At 48.7% G+C, this 18298-nt stretch overlaps 2 protein-coding genes across 3 annotated transcripts in view; both read left to right on the top strand.

Annotated features, from left to right (window-relative positions):
* The window catches only part of TSR1 (TSR1 ribosome maturation factor), a 217732-nt gene that overhangs the window by 110545 nt on the left and 88889 nt on the right, over window positions 1-18298 (top strand). The window lies entirely within an intron of this gene.
* Window positions 1-18298, top strand: part of SMG6 (SMG6 nonsense mediated mRNA decay factor) — a 179804-nt gene that overhangs the window by 90243 nt on the left and 71263 nt on the right. For both annotated transcript variants that reach the window (XM_051992149.1, XM_051992148.1), the window contains exons 12-13: window positions 411-579; window positions 11827-12028. In XM_051992149.1, coding sequence (XP_051848109.1) covers window positions 411-579; window positions 11827-12028 — 371 coding nt within the window. The remainder of the gene's footprint in view (window positions 1-410; window positions 580-11826; window positions 12029-18298) is intronic.

The raw sequence follows: 18298 nt of genomic DNA on the forward strand, positions 1-18298 counted from the left end.
TACTGGTCTGCTGCAGGAGTATTTAAAGGATGACTGGAGGTAACTGATTTACTTCCATTCTGGATCAGGTTGGTAAGTAGGATCCCTCCAGGTCAGCTTCCCAAATGCCACCAGTTCGTACCTCCCTCCAGAAGGGAGCAGACATTTGGGGTCAGAAACTATCCTCAGTCACAAAGGAGGCAGGGAGAGCTCTCAGCAATGGGGGGCGGGGGGCGCCTGGTGCACTGGTTTCTCTCTCTGTCCTGCTTTTCAGAATCCTCTTAGGTGCTGGTGGTTTTCCATCGCCTGCGGGCCCAGCTGCCCTGTGGACTTGGTCTACCTCCCCTAAGAACTTGCTGCCGTCCCATCGCCCCAAGCCCCACCTGGGGCCACAGCAACATAGGCCAAGCTCTCACCCTTTGCCTCTGCAGCTCACCCGTCCTCCCATGAGGATGAGGCAGACCAGGACGATATCAAGGTGTCAGCCTTCCTCCCAGACCTGAAGGAGCTACTGCCCAGCGTGAAAGTTTGGTCAGACTGGATGCTTGGTTATCCGGATACCTGGAACCCTCCACCCACATCCCTTGATCTGCCCACACAGTGAGTACATCTGCCCCCTCCCCTAGCAGTGCTGCCCCTTGTCCCATTTCCCTGCTCTCTCATTTGGAGCCAGTCTTGCCTTTCCCTTCATGCCCTCTTTGTTTTTCTATGTTAATGGTTGTGTTTCTGCCTCAGTGCGCTTCCCACTCTGCTTTCCTTTATTCCCCAGAAGCTTGACTCACTTTCCCTTCCGAGCTGTGCTCTGTTGGTGACGTCCCTTGGCTTTTTGGCCACGCTTCTGGAGCCCACTAGACGGCTGCCTGGGCCCCTTTCTAGGGTGACAGATTATCTGCCGTCTCCTCGGCGGGCCACATAGAGACTTCAGGCTGCTGCTGGGGGCCATTCTGCTGGCCTCTTGGTTTCTGGCTGGAGCTCTGGGGTTGGCCACTTTCTCACAGGCTTGTGAAGGGACCCACATCAAGAGAGTCTCCACTAGACATTCCTGCCCCGTAGAGCTTGATCTGTCTGCATGGAATTCCTGGCCTGAAAAGTCCCCGTGAACCCTGCCCCTCACTTGAGCTGTGCCCCCTCCTACCCTGCATAGCTGCAAGAGTGGGCTTCTCCCCCCCAGTTCCATGTCTGTGTGGGTGGTGGCCACAGCCATGAGCAGCTCTCGCATCCCTCCTGCAAGTTCCCCGCAGGCGGCCAGAATGCGTTCCAGGCTCAGACTCAGCGAGCCAGGGCTCGGTCTTGAGCGGGGCGGCTGGGCCTGCAACAAAGAGACTGACAGGTCTCCTGGCTGGGGAGCAGCTCGTGTCCCAGAGGCGTTCCCCAAAGGGTTAATGGTTTTTGTCTCAGACTCTTCAGGCCGTTAATCTATAATGCGGACTAGGCAATTTGCTCAGTTTTGGAAAGAAAAGGAGGAGGAAGGGCCAAGATCTCCAAGTGTCTGAAGCGGATGCGGAGCATGCGCTGTTCTCCGTCCCTCCCCTCTGGGGCCTGTAGCCTCTCCTGGGCTGCCAGGAGGTCAGGCCTATAAGTACTGTTCCCCCAGGCACAGGCCGCACATCCACATCCCCGTCTCCCAGGCCCGGGGGCTGTCAGGCCGTTTCCCCCCTTTTACTGCCTTCCTCGTCCCTCCCTCCAGTTGGCTTTTGTTTGGCTGAGGAAATGGAAAGCTCACACAGGAAGTGCTGGGCCTCATTGGCTTGGGGTGCAGAGTCTGTTTTCTGTTTGGATGCTGCAGTCCGTGGCCCACTGCCGGCTTGTGTGAGCTGCTGCCCATCTTTGGGCAATGGCTCAAACTGCAGCCAGGCACGTGGTCCCGGCCATAGCCATCCCCGGCCCTGCCGGCTTCCTGGGCCGCCGAGACGTGAGGTGGGGCGGGGCTCGGCTCTCTGGCTGAGTCTGCCCAGCCCTCTTTCCCGCACTGGGAGAGCAGATCCGATCAGGCAGCTGCTTGGACCCCTGTTGCCCAAGAGACGAGCCCCTGTAACCCTGGGCATCCCATCTCTCTCCTGTGGGCAGACCAGGCTCGGGAGAGGTCACTGGGTTATGGGAAACTCTAGTCCCTCTTTGCACTTAAAACATCGTTTTGCCTCTTTCCTGTTAGTAAGTCCAGCTGGCAGAGGCTCAGGGGTGCCAGAGCAGGGTGAAGGGATAGCTCTGCTGTCCCGGCGCCTCTTGAGAAGGCCACTAAGCTGCCTTATCTGAGTTAGTCTGAGGCAGGCAAGAGTAGCCCACAGAATGGCCCCAGGTCGGATGTTCCAGTCATCCTACTTGGCTTGTCCCCATCCCAAGTTCTGGCCCATCCCTGCCCAAGCAAGGACTGAGCAGCTCAAAAACAGGAAAGGATGCTAAAGGTTTCAGTTACCCCTTCTACCCAGCAAACCTGGCTGCAGTGTACCCTTCTCCTGAGTTTCAGGAGTTCTATCAGCCAAATATCTCTTTAGGCAGCTAGACTGAAGTCTTGACTCCCTAATTTTCAACTACGTTGGCATTATAGGAACAGGAAATGACTCTCTCTCATCTTTCTTTTACACACTTTTAATTATTTTCTTTTGGGACATACCTCCTTCCTCCCATCCCGAGATGTTCTGAATTATGGCTTCTTGTACCTCCTGATTGTGTATTTCCTCAAGCATCCTTCAATGATAGATCTTGTCCTTCACTGAATCCCGTTTTTTCCCTTTCTTTCTGTATTTGGGTCTTGCTGTCTCATCTTCAAAAGGCATCAAAAATGACTAAAACACAACCTCAATTTTTGTTTTTACTTTCGGAGAAATTGCATACTTGATTCCATTCATCTCTTTGGGTTCCTCTTCAACCACTTCATATTCCCATCGGGCCGTGCCTGCTAGTCCAGGGTAAGAGAACTCTAGCCGGATCATGCCCTTACCTACTGAGAGGCCCAAGTGAAATCTGGCTACTTTTGGGGGTCAGTAAGTAGAACCTTAGGAGGTTCCCATTCAGCTGCCATGCCTCCTTCTCACTTGCCCTCCCAGAGGTACTGAATCCTTTTAGTTGTTGGCAGCATGATCTTACAAAGACTTGAAAATCCGGGTCTCTCGGTACTTCTTTGTGCAGAATGATTGCAGCCCATGGGAAACTTTGTTCTTCAGTATGAAGGCCGTCAGCTATTTCAGAGCAGCGCCCCCACACGCTCCTTCCTCTGGCCCTCCCTGCCAGGTCTTCTGGTAGGAAGAAAAGGCTGGCACCCCCCCTCTGCCAAGTGAGCAAATGGAAAGTTGTGAGAGGCAGCCCTGAGTAATGGCAGAGCAGAGTTAAAGGCTTCCAAGATCCCAGGCAGGGGGACCCGTTCCATCCCAGAACCTCCGAAGAAGTTAGAGCAGGGGGACAGCTCACCTCCCCCTGTGGCCTTGAGGGCGGCCAGACCCTCTTCATCTTGATCTCTGGTTCTCAGTAAGTGAAAGAGTCAGGGGACTTTGAGAACGTCCAAACTCAGCCCAGCTGTGGCAGTTGGTTTATTGCTTTCAGCTGGTACTTGAACCCAGGTCCTGGTCTTGGAGTCTTTCCCAGGTTTAATCCCCAGAGCTTTCTCTGCAGCTGTATGACACTGCGCTGACCCCGAATGAGGATAGGAAAATAGAACCGGTGCCAAGCCAGAGTCTCTTTTTCATTTGGAGTCTGGCTGTCTGCCCATGACCAGGGTTACATAATGGGAAACATAGCTGGGGCTCTGGAGAGCCCGCGTTTCACCAGGCTGCCCAGACCTTCGCATTCTGATGCTATATATCTTCCTAATTGTAACTCAGATACATTTATCACACTGTTGGATTCGAGTCCCCTTAAATTTAAAAAAAAAAATCAAAATTCCTGGCCTTGCTGCTTTTCCATGGCTTGCAGATAAAGTTGCAAAGCATTCTGGGAGAAGGTGTATGAGGAGGCCAGTAGCTGGGAGACTGTCATGCTGGGCCAGAGTAGAGAGAGGAGGGGAAGGAGGGAGATTTCGGGGGGAGCCCTTGCTCCTAGGAAATGCCTTGGAACATTGACTTCCTGGGACCTAGTGGAGGACAAGGAAGATAAGTCACGTGGGGTGTGCCCGCTTACAAGCTGAGGTACACATCGCACACCCCCGTGTCAGAGTGCACACGGACACACATGTGCACACATCCCAGGGCAGTCCCTACCTAAGAGAGCACCCAGCGAGGATGCGATGGCCTGAGAAGGCATTGGGGAGGTCATCAAGTAACCACCCATCAGCACTTCCTCAAGGAAGTCTTGGTGACTGTGGGAAGCCCCTGGGCTGCCCTGGCTCCCCACCCAGTCTCCTTGGCTCCACATTGGGGCGTCAGTAGAGCAGCCTGGCACCGGGGGTTCCTCTTCCTCAGTATGTTAAGTAAGGAGACATGGAAGGAAACCCCCCCATTCCCCCAATTCTCCCCCAGAACTTCTTGGGAGGGGAGGGGGCATTGGCCTCTGTCTTGAATCTGACCTCAGGGGAAGGACTTCCCAGCTCTAAGGTCATGTTATTTGGGTCCAACATGTTCTTAATCACAAAGATGTGTCAGTGATTCCAATCACTGAGAGCTGGGAGAGGTAAGAATCAGGAGACGAGCCCCTGGGGTGGGGATGGCCACAGGCTTGGTTCCTGTATTTGAGAAGTTGGGGTCCCAGGAGGGACGGCTTTTTTCCAAATGTTCAGCCCTGATGGGTTTAACACACTAGAGGGATGTGACAGATACTGAAGAGATTGTGATTCAAGGAAGCCAGAGCCCAGGACTCCCTCACCTGTAGATTTAGGGCAGGGGTCCTCAAACTACGGCCGAGGGCCAGATGCGGCAGCTGAGGATGTTTATCCCCCTCACCCAGGGCTAGGAAGTTTCTTTATTTAAAGGCCCACAAAACAAAGTTTTTGTTTTTACTGTAGTCCGGCCCTCCAACAGTCTGAGGGACAGTGAACTGGCCCCTATTTAAAAAGTTTGAGGGCCCTTGATAGGGTCTCAGAAAGGAGCTCTGGGGGCTTGTGATTGGGCCCAGGGCCTGGGAGCTCCTCAGCCCCTGCCCTGCCGAGGGCTGGTAGAAGCTCTATTTTTAGAGCAGCACTGTTTGGCTGGTGAACACTTGGGGTGGGGGTGGCAATTTGACAGGGTCCTTATCAAGTCCAAAATTGATATGTTTTTATAAATTGAAATAGACCACTCATTTCTTGCCATTTAAAAAAAAAAAAAAAGAAAGAAAACTACTCTTGGCCCAGATGGACGTTAGGCTGTCTGCCCCGTCTCTTTAACTTAAGTCAGGGTGTTTCCTTTTCACATCCCTGTGGCACCTAGGTGACATGCCAGCTCAGGCAAGTGCAAGGAGGCTTCTGCTCACTTACGACCAGGAGCCGGCAAGGAATCTATTCAGAAGTTCCTTTCTTAGCCTCTCTGCTTCGCTCTGCCCTTGCTGCCCCTGCTCACCTCCTGGGGCTCCTTCTGCAGCCCGAGGTTTAGTGGCCTGTGGAGGGTTCAGGTACAGGGATCTCAGTCTTTCCCGTGCCTCGGGCCTGGTGCCTCTCTCTTCCAGGTCTTTAGCCAGGAGGGTTTCCCCCCCTCTCCAGGCTTCTGTCTGCCTGGGTCCTGTGCTGGCTCAGCCATATTTCCAGCTCTCCTCACCCCAGGAACCAAAAGACCCAACTCGTTTCCCATCTGTATTACTTCTCTGATCTTCTATGGCTCTGAACACAATGCAGGGCTTCTTCTCACTCAGCTCTTTCCGGGTTTGTTCTGCAGCTGTGGAGTTTGAATGTTAGTGTTTAAACAAGCTGGTATTACACAGGAAATGGCCACCTCCACAGGCCCCTGCAGGCTTGTAACATGGGGTCATTGTGCTTGATATTAATCACCAGTCAAAATGGTGGCGTGTGAGAGTGCTCAGAGCTCGCTACCTTGGGCTTTCCAGAGCGGACCGAGTCCCCGCGGGGCCGAGACTCCTTGAGGTATTCCCTTCCCCGGTGGAATGCCCTGTCCCTCGTGGGGCTTGGAGCTAGGTCCTGCCTGACCTCTCACCTACAAAACTGCCGAACTTTCTCTCCCTGTTCCGGGCAAGGAGGGATTGTTATTAGCTGACGCCTCCTACCTTGTTCTCACAAAGCATTTTGTACAAGATAACTTAGTTTAGAAACGCCATCCCCCCCACATAAAAGTCCCCCAGAGTCCACGGCCTCTCAGTGCCTCTGACTAAAGCTGCTTTTCTGATTACTGTTTGTAGAACTCACCCCGGCCCAAAGGGTTAATCTGGTCCCTGAGTCAATATCCCCCAAACAACAAGCCAAGACTATATGTTGGTCCATTTGTGTGAAATGTGTTTCCCCAATCACCTGGGCTGGGCTGGGCTGCATTGTATCGGCCGGCAGCTGCTCTGCACTCAAACTGACAGCTACATTAAACCCTGGAATTCTGAGGCAATAAAAAGTAAATTAACTCTTATTTTTTTCCTGTCCTGGTGGAGTAAATGAATGTGTGTCTGTGGGGAGGTGATCAAGCCCTGGTTCTACGTGTATGCTTACAGCTCCCAGCCCTCGGCCTCTCCCTCCCAAGCTGGGGCCTAGTGTTCTGGCTCCGTGGAGGAGCCCACTTTCTTGCTCTGTCCTGTGTGCCCCACGGGTGGGCTGCTGGACTGCTCTTGGAATCCTGGACCAGAGTGAATAGCCATGTCAAGGACTGGGTTTAGAGATGGGGGATGGGATGCCTGCTCTGAAGCCCCTGATCTGCACAGGGAATTCTGCTCCCATTTAGAAGGTGCTGGAGGAGAGGAGGTTCAGCTGAAATCTGCCCCTGAAGCTTATGCCTACCATGCCACTTCTTCCTGGTGTGAGGCAGCACATCAGGTCCTGTCTCCACCTGAAGGCACTTGTCCTGTTGCCCCTAAAGCCTTTTTCTTCTCTGAGCCAAATGTCACTGTTTCCTTCCGATGGCGTGGTTTGACCATTCCACCATCTTGACCTCCCTCCTCCGAGTGCCCTCAAGTTGGTCATCTTTTCTACAGTCTTAATACCCAGAAGTGAGTTCTCTATTTCAGTGTGGTAGGGCCAGGACAAGCTTCTCTTCACAGCGATGCAATGCAACCTACTTTCACATTCACTCTTTTTGGCTACCATGTGATTTATATTGAGCTTTGTATTTGGGCCCCTAAGATTTTCAGGGTTTTTTGACACAAAATGTTCCTGAGTCCAAGCACAGTTTGCTTTTTTCCCCCTTTTTTTCCTGTTCAATTCTATGTTCTCAGATTCAGTCCATCTTTTCAGTGTTAGGTTCTTTTTTGGATCTTGATTCTCTCACCTACAAATTTCAGAAGGATCTCATCTGTCTCTTCATCTAACTAAAAGTTAAACACAGCAAGGCAAAGGGCAGACCCCGGGAACACTCCACCAAAAACCTCCTTCCAGATTCATCTGCCTAGTCCAATAACCCTTTTAAAATAAGATGATCCTGCCAGAAACAAATTTCATGAACTCATCTGGTTCTTAGATATCTCCATTTTCCTGCCCCAGTGCCTAGTTTAATTTACTGGACATTACTGGAGTACCTACTTTCTGCAAGGCCCTATGCTGATGTTCATAGACTGTCAGGGGAATAATGTAGTCTAGAAGTTGGCCAGGAAGTTAAGCCCAGTCTATAGGAGGACAAATCCCCTTTAGAGAAATACTCCAGAGGCCCTTCTTCCCATGTCTGTTACTTCATCTCTCTCGGTACTGAAGTCCCTCATTCTTTTGTGTAGTTTCTCAGTCTTAAGACTGTTGGTCAGAACTACAGAAGAGGTACAGAAATGGGTAGTTTGGTGGGAATTCTCTTCTTATTGAGATAGCTGCCCATGGGTTATCCTGGCTACCTGAATAATTTGTATGGAGTGGCTTCTTTTTGTGTATTAGCTACTAGCCTTCAACTGGAGATGTCAAGAGAGATCTCCTAAGATCTCCTTAGGGATTTCCCTTGGGACCAGAGCAAAAACAGAGGGACTTCTTGCAGCCCATTGCTATCCTAAAGGAGTCTGTTGGAACTGGAGTTAGTTGAGAAAATCAAGAGGGCCTCTGAGAGAATAAGTGATTTCCAGAGTCCAGAAGGTGTCACCCAGAACTTTTCAGATACTATTTTTAAGCCCTGGAGACTTAGGAGCTACTTTGGAAATGTCATGTAGGGAAAAGCTGCTTTATAAAGAAATGAGTGCCCCATTCCCAAAACAGAACTAAGGAGAGATGAGGTGGTAGGATCTGGGCCCCAGGGTCCATCTTAAACTTGAATATTCCTGGAGATTATCTCATCTTTCTCTTCAAAATACTTCTTTCCCCATTTTCACATCCACTCCCTACCAACCAACCAACCAAGTGCTACTGGCCAGCAGATTGGCCCCAGTGGCCCCAGTGAAACTAGGGTGAGGATCTGAGCTGGGGAATTCATTTGGGGAATACACAAGTATTCACTCAGCACCCACCTGATGTTGGCTTGTTGCTCTGGGGAGGCAAACAGCAGTAGGACTTTAGGTGTGGGGGGTGATGTTGGAGAAGCAACATGCAGAGAGAAAATGGGGAGCCATGAAGTGGGCACCGAGTCACCTCTAGAGGTTCAGGAGAGGGCCTCAGGGCAGAATTCTGGGGGAAGGCAGAGGGTCTGACAGTTAGCAAGGAGGGATTGGATGCCCAACCTGGAGCATGGGGGGGCCTTACGTCAGGGTGGCCCAGATCAGACGGGACAAAAGATATGAGAAGAGGAGCCCGAGACAAGAGGCCGGCACTAGGTCCTGAAGGACGTAGTCACTCTGCTTCTATCCTGTGGCAAGGGGGACATGGCGAGCCCCTGGTGTGGGAGCCCTGTGGACAGTGGGGAGAACAGAGAAGCAGGGAGACCGCCGGGTCGTCTCATTAGTGTTGGCTGAGAGAAAGGGGCGCCAGACGCAGGTGCCCTTGGAGGGCCCAGCCCCTGCCCTCCCTGTAGGGAAAGGCCTTCTTGCCTTGGCAGACCTTGGGCTCCAGGTTGGGCTCGTCTCACCAGGACATTGGTGGGCAAGCTCTGTCCACCCCGTCCCAGGAGGGAGCTTGAAGGTTCTGGCACGGGGTGGGCGGTAATGGGTGAAAGGCATGGGCACGGGTCCCAGGCGGGGGCCAGTAATCCCTGGGAGGAGTCCGTTTTGGTTTATCTGAGCCCCGGGCAGGAGAACATGGTAATGAGAAGCAGATGGTACCGCAGATTTCTGCGTCTTGGGTCTAAGATGGTGGGGCTTAGAGCATGAGAGGGGAATGCGGGCCTCCCACCAGGCCAGCTCCCGGCGCTGGTTCTCGGTTGCCTCCTCCTGGCTGGGGCTGACGCCTCATGCCCCGCGTCCATCTCCCCGTGGGCCCGTACACACCCAGCGCAGCCCCGAGGCCTGGAGTTCAGCGAGGAGACTTTTCACCTCCTTTCTTCCCTCTTGTCTTTCCTGCTCTGACTGCGGCCCCCGGGGTTGTGCTGCTGGTTTGGGTAGTGGGCTCGAGTGCTCGGTGGGGTACTGGGGGCAGGGAGTGGAGGGGCTCCCCTGGGCAATGCTGAGCTCCGAGGCGGCCCCGATCAGCCCTATCACATCCGGTGCTTGTCTCTGCAGCCAGGACCAGAGGATAAACTATCAGAGCTGTGGGCAGTGCATCATTCCTCTTATTATTTTCTTCTCTGCAGATAGGGGTCGTGGAAAGTTCAGTTCCTTTTAACCCTCACAGCTCTGTTTATTCTACAGCTGGTAGCCCAAACGCCGTGTTTCCCATTACATCACAAAGGAGCTCGGACAGATCTCTGCACAGAAACGTGTTGCAACTGTTTATTTTTTTCCATATTTAAACATTTCTGACAGCCCAACCCAGCTGAGCCAAAAGATGGAGCTTTGTGAATGAGTCTGGTGCTCGGTGTCTGCAGAGAGAAACCTTCGCGAGCGCGGGGCTTCTCCCCGAGCCTCTTTCCCCGTGTGCGCTTCTGCCCCGGCACAGTCTGGAGGCCGCTTACCTCTGCGGGCCGGGAGGGGAGAGCGGGGGCCGTTGGGTGATGGATGGGGCTGTGTCCGCCCTGGCTCCCAGGGCGCTCTTGAAAACAAGATGTTTCATTTCACTGCATTTCCCTAGGACAGTGATTCCAGTAAATAAACTAGCATTGGTCCTGTCCACCTGGAGCCACTCGGGATATTCCACGCCCACCCTCTGTGGTCTCCCCCTTCTCGGGTCCTGCCCGCTGTGGTGGAGGCTCGCAGCGTGTCCTCTGCACGCCCTTTCTCTTGCCCTCTCTGAGGCTCCAGACTTGGGGTGTTGCTCAGGGTGGAGGCCCCCACACCGAGCAGAGCTGGGGATGGGGGGCAGGGTCAGTGTGAGCACGGCTTCCCGGGGAAACCCGGCGTTGGCAGCTTGTGCGGTCCCTCTCTCTGCGCTCTGCCACGCACCTCTGGGGCCGTTCACATTGTCCTTTGTTGGAGAGGCAGTGGGGCTCACTGTTCTGCTCCTCGGTGACCCCTCTGGGCGGTCCTGGCCCAGGAGATCCGAGTCTCCCATAGCTGGGCCTCTGGCGGGTCTAGGCCATTGTTGTTGGTTGTCCTTCGTTCTGGAAGAGGACCAGGACGTAGAAGGAGAAGTCACTGGACTGAAGCGAGGTGGGGCTGGGCAAAGTGGCCGGTCAGCTTCACTCTCTGCTCAGGGCCACCTGACTCCAGGGGCCTGCTAGAGATCAGGACGCCTGGGCTGCAATACAGGCCACAATCGCCAAGGGATTGGATGGGTGAGAGAGAAGGGAGCCCCTCCCCTCATCACGGTTGTCCTGGAGCTAGACCTGGGAACCTGAGGCCGATTGGCAGAACTCTTTGGGTCTAGCTGGTGTCAATCATGAGAGTAATCCCCGGGGGTGATGAGATTTAACATTGCATGAGGTTTCATGCGGTTCTAAGTGCCGCGTACATCATCCAGTTTAATCCTCACAGACCTTATTTAGTTATGGAGTTAAGTAGGCCGGCCATATTTCATAATTATCCCCCAAGAAAGGATGGATCCGAGTGACAAAGTGATAGGGAGGAGGAAGAGAAGGAAGGAACATTGATGCAGCACCTGTGGTGTGCCAGGCACACTGCGAAGTGCTTTTTATAAGTGTCATCTCGTGTGAGCCTCCCCCAAAAAATGGGAGAGAGGTGCTGTTGCTAGCCCCATTTTACAGTTGAAAAAACTGAGGCAAACAGGTTCACTGACATGGCTAAGGTCACAAGACTGCACTGGCTCTTCCTGATGCCGGACTCACTGCCCCCCAACCCCCTCAGACAGCCTTTGATTGGAAAAGATGAGACCCAGACATCTTTTCTGGTGGGACGATTCTGTGGCCTGGAAAGAGGGAAGAAACTGCAGGACTAGAAGGGACTCCCGTGACTCTTTACATTCTCTGCCTGAGCCCGCCATGTTCAGGGAGGGGGGGGCCAAGCCAGGCGCCACGGTGACGTGTCCGTGTGGCATGTACTCGGCTGGGCCCGGGCGGGGGAATTGTGGGAGCTGCCTCAGGCACCGGGTCTCGAGTGTCTGAGTGAGTGTCCCAGGCGCACTGTCTGCAGAGGCGACGGGGCCTGCAGGAGACAGCTGATCTGCATTCCTTCTCTCTGGTGGGGATTTAAGACGCCCCTCACCGATTTTAGCCTGGAGTCCATGGGAACACCCCTCAATGGCAGCCGGGGGCTCAGCTTGGGATCCTGGCTTGCCTCGCAAGGTTTCCTGGCAAATGCCCGTGCTCACAGAAGTCCCCTCCCTAGCCGTGGGTGCGAAGAATGCTCCAGCTCATCCCACCTCCAAGCCCCTCATTCCTCTTTCCCCCTCTTTCACAGGGTCGCCATGGACGTGTGGGCGACACTCGCTGATTTTTGTAACATACTGACAGCGGTGAATCAGTCGGAGGTACCGTTGTACAAGGACCCGGACGATGACCTCACCCTCCTCATCCTGGAAGAGGATCGACTGCTCTCGGGCTTCGTCCCCCTGCTGGCTGCCCCCCAAGACCCCTGCTACGTGGAGAAAACCTCGGACAAGGTCAGCTTGAGGCCAAACATCCCCCCCACTCCCACCCTCCCCTTAATTCTCCAGACTTTTTTATTCTTGGGAAGTTTTCTGTGCAAACGGAACATGATTAAGTCATTGAGAAGGGTGTTAAGGGAAAATATCGACCTTTTAGCCGCTGACATCCAACTCTGTGTCATGAAAAAAAACCCTCTCGACTTCCTTTGGTGTGTGTGTGTGCTCGCTGGCATGTTGTATATACGATCATTTCCTCACTTGTTTAAATAGTGCAGCTTGTGTTGGCAGTGCTCTCACTCAGCTCCAAATGGTTTGCATCATGCTTAAAGCACCCTCCTCCCTCCTCCTCCTCCTCCCTCCTCCCAGCCACAAAACTCGGCCCTAGGAAAGGAGCCAGGGCTTTCTTCCCTGCTCTAAAGAGGGGAGTGATAAATAGGTGACTAGAGAGAAGCAGACACCATGTGTTAACTTACAAAAGGCTTTTAGGAATATGAAGCGTTCCCCACTGCCTGGTTTCTATTTTCCTTCCTTTAAGAATTACATTTTAACCTGAATTTTTTTTCTTGTCTGTCTGTTTATAGAAAAACAAACCCCATTCCCTGTTGACACGGTGGGGACTATGAGACTCGTGGCCATGGTTCATCAGGGGAGTCCTTGGCCAGGTGGATAGTGGGGCAGTGCTTCTAGCTTCCTGTTCCCCACATAAGTTAATAGTCTAAAAAAGAGGCGTCCTGATTTCCTGCCCACCGGGAATAAAGAATTCTCTTTGGTGGGGGTTGGGTTTCCTATGTGAGTCGCCAGTTTTATGAATTTGTCAACAGTGTGTCCCCCAGGGGAGAGACCTTTTAGCAGGAGCCTGTAAGTGGCTTCTTAGGAGAATGCTTTCTATACTTTAGAAATTCCTGATGTGGTGAGACAGAACTGTGGATGTGTTGCGGCTACAGGAAAATGTAGAATGAAGGCAAAGGAATTAAAAAAAAATTAGGAGACAAAAATTTAAACTCCAAACTCTTAAACTGCATACAGGGGAGCCTTTAATTCACTGTTCAATGATGAGAACGCCAAACTAAAGGAACTTAGAGTTGAAGGATATTGGTGTAATGGAAAATGGGACGTGGAAAGTTAATGGATGGCCATTTGGCCATCCAAAATCATGTTTAGTGTCAAGTTTAAAGGCCCCAGATGTGAACGTATTGGCCTCCATCCAATTAAAGATGAGACAGGCAAAATGCATTCTACTGGTGGGAGATTGAAAGTGGGAAAACTTACCTTGTATCTTACAAGAGAAGAAACTTAGATTGGGATTCCTTTTAAAGACAATATAATCTGACTTCTGCTTTCCTGAACCAGCTTGTTTTATCAGGGGATAGTGGGAAAGGTTTTAGTGTGAGAGAGTAAGAGTATTTGACTAACCATGGACGTACAACATTTAGAGAAGAGGTTAAATCAGAACAAAAATAGCATACTCACCGCCTGGATTAGTGAAAACCTGCATTGCTTTTTCTTGATCAGGAAGTGACCTTAACTGTGGAAGATGCTTTTGAGGCATTGTTCATTATGGTCATTGTTGTTTCTGAATTGGGAGGTGGAGAAACTGACCGACCATAGCCTTCCCCTTTGAACAAACTTAACTTAGGTTTCTTCAGCAGCCTTCCCGGCTTCAGAGCCAATCGAGGGTCATAGCTGAGGTCCATACCCATGGGCTTGTTTCTGAAGACCTCTGGAATTCAAAGGCTACACAGAAAGGAGATCCAGCAAAAGACCAAGAAAGTACCTAGAATTCCCCTTTGAAGCCAAAATGGCAGAAAAGAAAAATATCTGAGACAGAAGAGGGAAAGAGGACTTTTATACCAGGAAATAAAGACAGACTTTTGAAAAAACAAAGTGTGTATGCTGTGTGTACACGTGCATGCATATACACAAGAACCTAAATATGGAGACCTGAAGCAAATCTGTGAAAAAGAGGGAGGGAAAAAAAGAATTTCTGCAGAACCAACAAGCACCTTGATCATAGGATCACAGTTGTAGAGCTGGAAGAGAACCACTCATTTTCCAAGGTGGGAAACAGAGATCCCAGGGGATTAAGTGACATAGCCAAGCTCATAGAGGAAGCATTGGAGGCAGAATTTGAACCCAGGTCCTGTGATCCTGTTCTGATAGTATGTACAAACTTTCCATTATCTCTAATCTCTCACCTTCCTCCCTTAAAAGAGGGTAAGGAAGTGCCTTTTTTCTACTCTTCTGTAGGGCCAAGCTTGGTCTTTACATTTACACTGTTCAGTTTTGTTTTGTTCTTTCCATCAACATTATCATATGTGTGTATATACACACTCAGGTGGTAGGTGGATGGATGGACAGATGGATGGACGGATAGATACACAGACAAGATTAGATTGTTTTCCTGATTTTGCTTGCTTTGTTTTGTATCAATTCTTCCAGACAATTTGTGTAGTCATTTCTCAATATGTGAACATCAATTTGCTTCCAGTTCTTTTGTTAGTGTAGTTTTTAACCAAGAATTTCCTTTGCTTATATTTTATTTTTTTGATCCTCAGAAATCCACTTTTTCATCCTTCTACCTCAATTTAGAGTTAAAGAAAATCAAAACTGTTACAAACATGTATTTAATCACAGCAGATTCCATGTTTTTCATATCCAAAACCAAAATATGCATGTTTTATCATGGGTCCTCTGGAATTGTGGTTGGTCATGGTGCTGATAAGAGTTCCTAGTTCTTTATATTGTCATTATATAGATTTTTCCATACGTCACCTTGTATTTGTTCATAGAAGGTCTACCAAGTTCTTTTGAAACTATCCCCTTCATCAGCATAATAGTAATAGTATTCTAGCGACATTCATATATTGAATTTGTCCAACTGGTCTCTGATTGATGGACATCCTTACAGATTCCTCTTGCTTTCCACTTCAAAAAAATCAAAAATATTTTTATACCCTGATAATTAGTTTGTTTTGCTTAGGATTAATTCTTTCCTTAGTTTGCCCTTCTTTTCATTGTCCCCTAGTCAGTAAAATGCATTTCTGTACTCAGATAGCTTGAGAGTGTATGTGGTGTGAGAGACAAAGACAGAAAATGAATTCTTCCATCCTCTGTTTCAGATGAGAGTAAGAGTCAAGCGTCAGTCATTCCCACTTTCTTGTATAAATATCAACGTAGCCGATTGTGAGACAAATTTCCCTAAGCTTCCTTTCCCTGCCTTCCCAGTATATGTTCCTTTCCCCTTCTCTTTTTATTCTTTTTCTAAGACTATTAGAATATAATCACTACATTTTAACCCCCAATGATGATAGTGTTGTGAGAGAGGACATATGTATCATTTCCCTATAGAAAAAGGCTAACAGATTATCTTTGTTTAGTTCCATATTTTTCTTGGATCTAGAAGCTTTGGATTTTGGCTGTAATTTTCCTTAGAATTTTTATTTTGGAGTTTCTTTCAGGTAATGACTAGTGGATCTTTTTTTTTTACTTTGCCCTCTTGTCTAAGATCTTGGGGCAGATTTTTTGAAATAAATTATCTAAACTCTTTTTGTCCTAGTATTCACAAAGTCTGATGATTTTAAATTTTTTTTCCTGTTATTTTTATTATAAGATATCATACATTTCTCCTATTTTTTTTCAGTCTTTTAACTTTGTTTTTATATTATTGTCTCATGAAGCCAAAGATATTTGGTCCATTCTAATTTTCAGGAAATTTGTTGCTTGGGCAAGGTTGATTCCATTTCTAATTCTTTTTTCCATAGCTCTTGTTTCTTTTCCAATTTTTTTTCCTCTAGTCCTTCCATTTAATTTATAAAAATATTTAAAACTTATTTTTTAGCTTCTTCTTTTAGCTCTTCCAGGAATTCTAGTTGAATGCAAGGTATGTTTTACTTTTGAGTTTGCCTGTAGATGTTCTATAGACTTTGTTTTCTCCGGGGTTAATGTCTTGAGCATCCTTGTCACCCTAAGAACTTTTTATGGTAGAATTCTACTTTTGATTGCTCATCCTCCCAGACTTCTTCCTGTTTTTGGACTTGATGTTAGGGCTGAGCTCTGTGCACTTCTAGAGGGAAGATTTGGCCTCATCTTGTTGCTTTCTTGGAATATTAAGTGATAGGATGTTACTCTAGTCCATGAGGAACAGCTCAGGTTGGGAACATGTAAGTTTTCAGTGCTCCCAGAATGATCTGGTCCTGGGCAGAGTATTAATTCAGACTCCTAGTCTGAATTCTGCAGGATTCTAACCTGGATCTGGGGCTGATCAGTAATGATGTTGTTAAACTCATCATTCTCAACTAGCTGCAAAGTTGTGCTGAATCAGCACATCTCAAATGCTGATTCAGAGTAAAAGAACCACAAGCTCCCTTTTGGCCTGAGAAATCTGCCCTGATTATTCCTTGAAAGGATTCATATAGGGCTAGAAGCTTGAACTTTGACCCCAGTCCATTCCTGGGTTCAAGCCATATCACTGCTGTTTTTTCCTGCACTTACTCCTCTCTTGGTATATTGCCTAGGGGCCTGCTCCTACTCCTTCCCCCCAGTCTCCTTCTCAGTGTGTCCTGGATCTGGGACCTGGAACCAAATCATGAGCAACAGAGATGCCAGTTGGCAGATGTTCCCCTTGTGGGTCTGGGACCATCTCCTGCCCCAATGCACAACCTTTCCTACCCTGTGGTGCTTTTCCATGTGCTCCTGTCCAGACCTTATCTCTGAGGTCTACAGCTTCTTTCTCCTGGTGCTAACCTGGTGCTGGAAAAACCCCTCACCGGAATTTTGTCTTGGGTAGCCCTGTCGGATTTTTCTTTGTGCGTTTTCTAGGTCTGTTTGGAAGCATTTGGAGGGGAGAGCTGGGTTATACCACCTCCTTCTGCTCTGCTGTCCTGCCTCTACTTCCTTCAGGTCCTTTTTACCACAAAGTATAGGCTTGGCAGTCGGATTTCTGAATTAAAGGACATAGGCATTTTGGCTCCATTGTAAGCACCACTCCAAATTGCTTGTTAGAATTGTTAGACCAATTCACAGTTTGCCCACATAATATATTGTTGTGCCCATCTTTTGGAAACTCCAGAGACATTAAATGTTTCCATCTTTTGTCATCTCTGCCAGCTTGCTCTATGTGAGGTGAAAACTCAAGAGTTAGTTTGAATGCTTTCTATTTTCAAAACATATGCCTAGATAGTTTTCAACATTCACCCTGCAAAACCTTGTGTTCCAAATTTTTTTCTTCCTCCTTTCCTCTCTACCCTTCCCCTAGATGGCAAGTAATCCAATGGAGGTTAAACATGCACAGTTCTTCTATACATATTTCCACATTTAACATGCTTCACAAGAAAAATCAGATCAAAAAGGGGGAAAAATGAGAAAGAAAACAAAAAGCAAGCAAACAGCAACAAAAAAGGTAAAATACTTGTGATCCACACAATCCTCATACTGCTCTCTTGATGCACATGGCTCTCTCCATCACACGTTTATTGGAATTGGCCTGAATCACCTCATTGCTGAAAAGAGCTATGTCCAAAAGAGAAACATAATCTTGTTGCTGTGTACAGTGTTCTCTTGGTTCTACTCATCTCACTCAGCATCAGTTCATGTAAGTTTCTCCAGGCTCTCTGAAATCATCCTGCTGATCATTTTCTATAGATCAATAATATTCCGTAACATTCGTATACTGTAACTTATTCAGTCATTCCCCAATTGATGGGCATCCACTCAATTTCCAGTGAAGTGAGCAGAATCAGGAGATCATTGTACAGGACAACAGCAAGATTATACAATGATCAATTCTGATGCATGTGACTCTTCTCAACAGTGAGACGATTAAGCCAGTTCCAATGATCTTATGCTGAAGAGAGCCATCTACACTCAGAGAGAGGTCTGTGGGAACCAAATGTGTATCACAACATAGTATTTTCACTTTTTTGTGGTTGTTTTCTTGAATTTTATTTTCTTTGTCATTTTTCTTTCTTTTTAATCAGATTTTTCTTGTGCAGCAAGATAATTATATAAATATCTATGCCTATATTTGATTTACATATTTTTTTACCATGTTTAACATATATTGAATTACTAGGGGAAGGGGTGAGGGGAATGGGGGGAAAACACAAGGTTTTGCAAGGCCCAATATTGAAAAATTATCCTTGCATATGTTTTGAAAATAAAAAGCTTCAATTGAAGAAAAAAAAAAAAAAGAATCTCTTCTCCCAAACGGGGGGGAAAAAAGAGTAGTGAGACAGGGGCTCCCCAGTGATCTTGACTCCCTGACTAGAAATATTGGTGTGAGCATTT

The sequence above is a fragment of the Antechinus flavipes genome, chromosome 4 (assembly GCF_016432865.1).
Source record: "Antechinus flavipes isolate AdamAnt ecotype Samford, QLD, Australia chromosome 4, AdamAnt_v2, whole genome shotgun sequence".
NCBI lineage: Eukaryota > Metazoa > Chordata > Mammalia > Dasyuromorphia > Dasyuridae > Antechinus > Antechinus flavipes.